The 9,278-nt window shown below is 32.8% G+C and overlaps 1 protein-coding gene across 1 annotated transcript; it reads left to right on the forward strand.

Moving 5' to 3' along the window:
* The first annotated feature begins 2,343 nt into the window (after positions 1-2,343).
* On the forward strand, positions 2,344-8,980 carry LOC131176995 (uncharacterized). The gene is made up of 17 exons (XM_058142006.1): positions 2,344-2,484; positions 2,624-2,710; positions 2,879-2,968; positions 3,062-3,188; positions 4,285-4,382; positions 4,697-4,865; positions 4,988-5,109; positions 5,212-5,340; positions 5,635-5,733; positions 5,820-5,877; positions 5,954-6,029; positions 6,112-6,241; positions 6,329-6,486; positions 6,866-6,938; positions 7,040-7,234; positions 7,888-7,981; positions 8,160-8,980. Exons 3-17 carry the CDS (start codon positions 2,900-2,902, stop codon positions 8,948-8,950), a joined length of 2,388 nt encoding a protein of 795 aa, XP_057997989.1. The 5' UTR covers positions 2,344-2,484; positions 2,624-2,710; positions 2,879-2,899; the 3' UTR covers positions 8,951-8,980.
* Positions 8,981-9,278: the final 298 nt, after the last annotated feature.

Consider the following 9,278-nt stretch of genomic DNA (forward strand, 5'->3'; position numbering starts at 1 on the left):
ATAATTTAAAATTAATTTTGATAAATTTTAATTATAATAATATTAATATAAAAAAACAATTTTTTGTAAATTATTTTTTTTATGTCTAAAATAGTGTTTTTAAAAAAAAAAACAGTTTTGAGTCTTCAATTTCAATATAAAACAGGAATTAAGACAACACATGAGAAGAAATAATTAAAAAATATATTACATGATATATTTATATTATTATATTATAAAATATAATTAATTCTAATATATATATAGTTAAATATTATTTAATTTATAAATAATTAAAAAATATATTATATAATATATTATGAATTAATAATAAATTTTAAACCTTAAATGATTACTTAAGTTTGTTTTTTTTTTATGAAAATAATTATGTAAAATTATTTCAAAATCAAAATACCAAAAATAAAATCAAAACTACTAAATTAAGATCATACCAAATTTTTATTTTAATAATTTCATATTTTAAATAGATATCAAACCAAAACCGAAACCACATTCCTCAATATTACATTACATCTCATTCTTTCATGAATGTTATATTACATCTCAATCTTTCTTCTTTTCATTCATGGGAATCCATCATTAGTATGTTGATTAATTGTTTAGCAAGTGACGGCTCATATTATCCTCTTCGAAATTTAATGATTTTTGTTACTGCTAAAATGATTAATTGTATCGGATATAGAAATTACTAAAAAATGACAATAATTTATAATTTAAAGGATTGAAATAATTTATCATTTGCTAATTAAAACGTTGAGTCATAAATTTAAAATTATGAAATTTCATAATTTTATCGACAATTGTCATATTTTATTTAACGAATTACTATTAAAAAAGTGATATTTTAAATAAATTAATTAAAAATTAATTTTAAGTTAGATTTAAAGTATTTTAATTATAAAAATTTTAAAATAGTTAAATATATAAATATTGAAGTGGTAACTACTAATTAATTGCTAAGTTAAAGGTTCTTTACTAGTAGTAGTAACTGATAATTAATTAATAGCTTAGATTAAGGTATTTAAAGCAGCGTTTAGTATTTTGACTCTTTTTAAAATACTATCTTTTATTTATATTGTTCGATAGTATAATATTTATAATAATATTTTGAAATTAAGGGATTATAAATGAAAAGTTACCACTTCTAACTTTTAGAGATTGACAGAGTGTTTTGATTAGGATTAAATAGCCAATTCAATAATAATTTTTATTGAACATTTTTATTTTAAATAATATAAATAACTATTTACTAACAGTTAAAATATTCTAATAGCTATTAAAATAGTTAACGGCTAGAATAGCTAATATGATAGAACATTGCCTTAGCTTGAAAGGTTAAGGGTGGTGGAGGGAAAAAGCAATTAAGGTGCAAACCTTCCTCGGTATCTTTGACTTTTATTAAGCTTGCACACTAGTAAATCAATAATTCCTTTCTCAGATTTCACGAATTCTGTGGAATTTATACTAGCTTAATCATGTCTTTCATTTCATCGTACTTGCTAGCTAGCTAAACTACTGTTTCCCATCCTTTTCTTTCATTCCACGCCTCTCTTTCTCCTATTTAACTTGATTTTTTCTTCTTCTTGCTTTGCATTGCATCCTCTCATTTTAGTACCATTGCCACGAGTTACTTGTTTTTATAGTTCTTCAGATCAAGGGAGACTGTCTCTATTCATTTCTCTGCCCAAGGAAAAACTTATTTCAGCTTGACTATTGTATATATTCTAAGTAAGTTGTTATTTTTCATTAAAATTTATATATTTTTATTAATTATAATAATTGTGTGATCATATTAACAGTTTTTTTAGTAAAAAATTGTAGACGTGGTTTTTCTTGCCTCCACTTTGATTTGTACCTAGAATGGGTTGGGGAAAAACTTACATAAGGCGTTTGACATTATTTGCAGCGGCTATGATGATCTATCTGGATTATAAGGTATTGTTTCTTGATTGCTACCTACTTGTATTTACTTAGACCATATTCGGCAACAGCTTGCGCTTAATATCTTGAGTAGAGTTAAAACACTACCTCTTTCATTTATATTATTCAATGATATAATATTTATATTAATATATAGAGAATGAGGGAGTGATTTATGAAAATTTACACTCTTATATAAACAATTAACCATTGTTAATATGACAATTGACAGCTACTAAAATATTGCAACACTAATATTGCCAAATAGAACCACCTTTATCATATATATGTTGATTGTCTGCTTTTATTTAATATTTTATTTATTTGTATCCAAAGGCTATAGAGCAAATAGATAAATGGACCATCAACTCCAACAGAGATGCACTGTGGGATAAGGCTCATGAACGCAATGCGAAGCGTCTTGTCAACTTGGTCATAGAACTGCAAGGTTTTTGGGTAAAACTTGGACAGTACTTATCCACACGTGCTGATGTTATTCCTCATGCATATATATCACATCTCAAGCAGTTACAGGACGCTCTTCCTCCTCGTCCCATACAACAGGTTGTATTCTTATTTATCAAACAGTTTAAATGTTCTTATTACTAGAATTTTGAAGCATAAGTGTATGCATTTATATAGTTTTTGCATTCGAAGAAACTTTAGGTGCTTTGTTTACTAAGTTGTAATTCCATTTCCACAGGTTTATCAGACTATAGAGAAAGAATTGGGCAAATCCATTGATGATCTTTTCTCATATTTTAATCGGACTCCTTTGGCAACAGCATCAGTAAGAACCTTAGACTATTGTTTTTAATGGGAAACTAAAATTAACACATACTTTTTTTTTATGCAAAATTAATACATACTTAGGAAGAAAAAGCTGCTTGTCTTCTTCTCGTAAGGTAGAGCAAGACCGAGTACGTTTTTTTTAATAATTCTAATATATTCTCTGTAGATTGCACAAGTCCATCGTGCAATGCTTTATAATGGGAAGAAGGTGGTTGTTAAAGTTCAACATGAGGGCATTAAGACAAAGATGTTGGAGGTTTCACACTCTTTGGCTCTAAATTAAGATGATAAAATAAAGAGGAACAGTTGCTACCTTTATGTATCTTTTGTGTATGCCATTGTTTTGCAGGACTTAAAGATTGCCAAGTCAATTGTTGACTGGATAGCGTGGTCAGAACCACAGTATAACTTTAATCCCATGATGGATGAATGGCGCAGGGAAGTTCCGAAAGAATTTGACTTCAATATTGAAGCTGGTATGCTTTGATTCTTTGGTGTTATTTCTGTGAATTGGGAACTTGACAGAATCAGTTGTTTTCTTTAATGAATAATGAATGCAACTTGAAGATCAGTCTGGTTAATAGAAATTATGAGTCACGTCCGTAATTTCAAATGTAGAGAGGTAATCCAACAATCTGGAAAACCGAAATTCAATTACATTTCAGAATCACAGCGTATGAGGTTTTTAATTTCTGGTCAAATTGATTTGATAATAGGGGTGGCATTGATGCTGGAGACTCTATAGTTGTCATTGGCAATGCCACAACAGTAGTGTGACAATCATAAGTGATGGCACTGATATCAGAAGGTGGTAGAGTACGTAGCTTTATTGTAGCAAACTGTAAACTTAGATAGTGCCACAGTGCAGTTGGTACTATAGCAGCAACTGGTATGAGGACAACAACATGGTGCTGGTGGCAATCTGATGTTAATGATGCGAGGTTATTGCCCCGCTGCCCCATCATGTGGTGGCCATTCTGGTGCTACAATGGAATGGAATGAGCAGTTCAGTAGCAAATAGCATTGTTCCAGTTGTAAGTTTGGACTTTGGAGGATGCGGTGATGAGATTGATGGTTGACCATGGTATAATAGCCATCAATGGTGTGCATAAGCTTAGCATGCCACGTCTTTATGTTTGAGTGTGTAGGGTGGTCAATTTGGCTAGGTTTTTAGCTAGATGTGCCCATGCTAAATTTTACTTGACTTAATTTATTGATAAAATTTCTGCTTAAAAAAAATTACTTGCGTGTCAGGATCTGCGGCAGGGATACTGCAACTCCTTCTGTTAAATATTAGACTATTGGTGGACCTGAGCCTTTCATACCTCTCTTTGTAAAAGTTTCCATCTATAAGAAATGATTCTTCAAACACACCTTACTGGATATCTCCACTTTGGCAAATTCTAAGGTGCACCTAGTGCACTTAAAAATAGTAACCTCTACTTACATAAATTCAGGTTTTGGGATCCACATGAACGTGAGTGATGGTGTACATACACAATATTTTCCCCTCAAGTTTTTAGTGTACATATTCCTTTTTACTGAATATTGACTTTTCTCCTTGTGTTGTAGAGAATACAAGAATCGTTGCTAGTAATCTTTGCAAAAAGAACAATGATGATGGCAAGCCTGTGAAATCAGTGGATGTTTTGATTCCAGAGGTTATTCAGGTAGTTTTGTCCTTTTAACATTTTATTGTAACAAATGTGCCTACTGAAGTGGAGACATTTTAGATTCACAGGGTAGCGTTAAAAGCCTTAGGATTAGTTTTTTAGTTTGTTCTTACCATTATCAAAATTTATGATGCAATTCCAATAAGATTTCTTTCTTCTCCCCAACCTTCGACAAAAAAAAAAGGTCTGGGGTATCTTAGCCGTTATTTCCATTATTCTGCTTGGTATTTCATTTTGTTCTTCTGGAAATGAAAAATGTTGCCTAATAACTTCACTTGCCTTAATTTGTGTTGTGTTGCTTCTAATGACAGTCAAGTGAAAAGGTCCTGATTTTAGAGTATATGGATGGGATTCGTTTGAAGGACAATGAATCTCTTGAAGCTTACGGTGTTGACAAGCAAAAAGTTGTTGAAGAAATAACACGAGCCTATGCCCATCAAATATATATTGATGGATTTTTTAATGCTGACCCACATCCCGGTACTTCATTGTTCTTTCTCCTCGTATTCTTCTGGGTATCTTTTTACAGAATCTTACATGCTACATTCTTAAGTTTTGAATCATTCTACTTTTCTAATGTTCATTTTTGCCATACATTGCAGGAAATTTCCTGGTGAGCAAGGAACCTCCACATCGTCCAGTTTTGCTCGACTTTGGCTTTGCGAAGAAAATATCAACTTCTACGAAACAAGCACTAGCAAAATTGTTTCTTGCATCTGCAGAGGTTTATATTTTTTCCCCCTCGTCGCTCTCTCTGTGGATTTTACCATTAATACTCGAATATATATATTTGTATATTGTGTAATTCTGAATCTCTATGTTACAGGAGGACCATGTGGGTCTTTTGTCTGCCTTTGCAGAATTGGGGCTCAGGCTGCGCCTGGACATTCCAGATCAGGCTATGGCAGTAACTAATTTATTTTTTCGCACTTCAACACCAGCAAGTGAAGCTTCTGTAAATATACACTTCTCCCTTTCTTAGATTTTTTACTTCAAGTCTTGTTATATTCTTTCCCAAGTATTTTCTTTTTAACTTCCGCAAGTGTTGTTATATTGGGAGAGTTTACTAGGCATATTACACTTTAATTCATTTTTAATGCTGATATATATAAGTGATTGAGCTGCTCATACATCAAAATGGCTAGAAAATCCAAAGTTATAACTCAACCATAATGTGCTCATTCACCATGTTTATTTTCAATGTGGGATTCCCTAACAAGTCTTGTCATGTAACAATGATCTTATTAAGGAAAACTTGAAATACTTGGCCGAGCAAAAATCAAAACAAATGAAAGCGATACAGGAAAAGATGAAGCTCAATGAAAAAGAATTTAAACGCTTTGACCCAGTAAGTCCTAGTGCCACCTCCTTCTATGTTTCACAATACATTTGTAGACTATTTCAGCAACATTTAATAACAAGCATATGTTTCAGATTGATGCGTTTCCTGGAGATGTTGTAATATTTTCACGGGTCCTTACTCTTCTAAGAGGTTTGCACAGAGATCTCCTTCTGTTACCTTATGCAAAAAATTATGCCCTTTTACTCATTTTCTGATGTGGATTTAGGGCTTTCATCCACAATGAATGCTCGGATTACATTTCAAGAAATCTTTAAACCATTTGCAGAATTTGCCTTACTAGGGTGAGTCTATCCAAAATGTACTGTAGATTTTTAACAGTTTTGTCTCTGGTTTGTCTATTTGAACTGCGGACTTAATTTTCAGAAACGTTAATAAGGGACCAGCAGTTAATGCACAATGGATCTACAATACACCATCTCATTCTGATGTGGAGATAAAGTTGAGGAAGCTCTTAGTTGAGCTGGGAAAAGAAGAAAAAATACTTGGAATCCAGGTCTGTGCCATTATTGACATGAAAAAGTTAAGAATTGGTTAAGCATTGCAGCTATAATTTGATATTTTTAACAATGATGTCTTTAAGGTATGTGCGTACAAAGATGGCAATGTTATTATTGATACTGCTGCGGGAGTACTTGGTAGATATGATCCTCGCCCGGTTCAGCCTGATACCCTTTTTCCAGTGTTTTCTGTAACAAAGGGAATCACGGCAGGAATGATACATTGGCTGATTGACAATGGGTATGTAACCTTATATGATGTTTAATTAGTTTGCATGTAATTAGATGAAACTCTTATACAAGAAAATAATGTAAAATAAAGTGACAGGATTGTTTTGCTTTCCGGATTGAATTGGATTACTTGTGAAGGCTTTTCTGTAAAGTCCTTGCTACTTCATTGTAGAGTACGATTTGATAAGAAATTCTGTACCGCACAAATAATTAAGAAAATTTGGCATAGAATATGAGTTTGAATCATTGTACTAAATAGATATGGTTTAAATATTCTTGCTTAGATGGTCGAGAATGGTCTTGCAAATTTTGTGATGTAATGGTCTTTAAATTCTTGAACTTAAAGTAGCCCATAGTTTCCTAACAAAATATAGCATGATGTGTTGCAGAAAAGTCAAACTTGATGAAAATGTTGCTAATGTGTGGCCAGAATTTGGAACAAAAGGAAAAGATCAGATAAAGGTGTAGTGAAATTTTGTGTTAGCAATGCCAGGCTTGTCCAATATTCAGCATATGAAGTTTTTCATTATATTCTATTTTGCTTATTTGCTGTTCTCTTTTAGGTTTGTCACGTTCTAAACCATACATCTGGTTTGCACAATGCCTTGGCCAATCTTAAAGGAGAAAATCCTTTGCTAATGTGTGACTGGGAAGAATGTATGAATCAAATTTGTACGTCAGTGCCTGAGACAGCACCTGGCCAGGAGCAGTTGTATCACTATTTGTCTTTTGGTTGGCTATGTGGTGGAATAATAGAGGTACCATGATCTCATGGTTAAGTATTAGAATACTAAAAATTTCAAGGTCAATTGCAAATTCATTTCGGAGTTCATCTCTATTTACTACACTCACCATCTAGACATTATGTTCATTATACATGTCATTGTTTGCATAAGTTCACATCTTCATAGCAGGATTGTTCTCCAGTGGAACGCTTGAAGATGTTTATAGGACCACAATATAAAATTGGAAGGAATTAAAACAAATTTTCTGGCTTCCTAATTATTGCTATTTTCATCCATGATGCAATTTTGAAAAATAAGTGAAACTACATAATATTTTTTTTATAATTTTTTGAAAAAAAAAAAAAAACTAGAGATAGTGAAGAATAATAATAATAACAATAACTTTGTAATAAGAATATATAATCTGTTCCTCTGGAGTGAAAAACTTGGGATGATTTTCAAGGTAGTACCACAAATTTAGACTTTAACAACATGCTTTATATGTTATTAAAATTTCAAAATATGTTGTTAATAAGAATTAGTAGCAAGCACCTAATAATGTACATAAACCGGTAAACTAAAGCTTTTAATAATATTTCTACAACAATTTATTGTGCTATTATACATGATATTATATATATTATTTATCAGTTTATATGTTATCTTTTTATCTAAATATGTTACAGCATGCCTCTAGCAAGAAATTTCAAGAGATTCTTGAAGAAGCAATCATTCGACCCCTCAAAATTGAAGGCGAGCTATATGTTGGAATTCCTCCTGGTATGTGTAAAAAATCTTTACATCAATCTTCTTGCATGCAACCTTCTCAATGTGTGAAAACAATCACTTTATTTTGATATTCTTATATGTTCTTTAACAAATTGTAATGGTTTTGGGTCCCAGGAATTGTAAACTTGGAATTGCTTTGATAATTTCAGTTTTCTTGGCTTTTCTCTAGGTGTGGAATCTCGACTTGCAAGTCTGACGGTAGATATGAATAATCTCAGCGATCTTTTAGAGATAAGCAGTCGTCCTGACCTACCATCTTCTTTCCACCCAACCAACATTTCTCAACTAGTGACTACCATGCCAGCTTTATTCAACTTGTTGAATGTTCGCCGTGCAATCATACCTGCTGCTAATGGACATTGCTCCGCCCGTGCTCTTGCACGCTATTATGCAACCCTTGTTGCCGGTGGCATAATCCCACCGCCACCTTCCACTTTCTCCAAGCCACCACCACTTGGTAGCCTTCCCCACATTCCTCAGTTTACTTCTGAGAATGCCTCTAAAAGGGGAAAAAGTAAAACTAGCGGTGGCAGTGCCAGTAATGCTACCGCTAGTGCAGCTGACAACTTTGCAAGCGGTGATGATTCTCAAAAAACTAATGTTGAGAGGATTTTTACAAACCCTAGAATTCATGACGCATTCTTGGGCGTGGGGGAGTACGAGAAGTTGGCCATACCGAATGGAAAATTTGGACTTGGATTTAGGAGGTTTATTTTAAATGATGGATCCTTTAGTGGATTTGGGCACTCCGGCATGGGGGGATCCACAGGTTTTTGTGATATCAAAAACAGGTTTGCCATTGCAGTGACGCTGAACAAAATGTCGTTTGGGGGTTTGACAAGACAAATCATTCAGCTTGTTTGTTCAGAGCTAAATGTCCCATTGCCGGAGGATTTCTCAATTTCTGGCAATAGAGGACCTGATGTACTATTAAATATTGGGGGATCACTGATTAATTAATATATGAGAAAAATCTCACTTTGGTACTTATATATATGTGAATAAAACTGAAAGATGTTATAATGACCACAATTGATTTGAAAATAATGTGGACATCTGTTTTAGTTCTGATAAACAATGGTATCCAGTTATATAAACACGTTTGAAAATGTTTTGAGTTGCATTTGTTCCTTCCAGATGATGCATTTTGTGCCTTTTGTTAGCGAGTGCATATATACATATATGCTGAGTGAGGGATATTTTGAAAGCACGGAGAAGTGAGAAGATGCCTAGCATAGATGTCATTTAGCCGCAAATATTAACACTATGTTTGGGAGGGAGCTTTTGA

This window comes from Hevea brasiliensis, unplaced genomic scaffold, assembly GCF_030052815.1.
Source record: "Hevea brasiliensis isolate MT/VB/25A 57/8 unplaced genomic scaffold, ASM3005281v1 Scaf304, whole genome shotgun sequence".
Classification (NCBI taxonomy): domain Eukaryota; kingdom Viridiplantae; phylum Streptophyta; class Magnoliopsida; order Malpighiales; family Euphorbiaceae; genus Hevea; species Hevea brasiliensis.

Excerpts from the sequence above, each read along its gene's own strand:
- LOC131176995 (XM_058142006.1), top strand. The coding sequence starts at position 2,900 with ATGCTTTATAATGGGAAGAAGGTGGTTGTTAAAGTTCAACATGAGGGC. Across the intron at positions 5,341-5,634 it reads CACCAGCAAGTGAAGCTTCT|GAAAACTTGAAATACTTGGC; the intron begins GTAAATATACAC and ends GATCTTATTAAG. Across the intron at positions 5,878-5,953 it reads GGTCCTTACTCTTCTAAGAG|GGCTTTCATCCACAATGAAT; the intron begins GTTTGCACAGAG and ends ATGTGGATTTAG.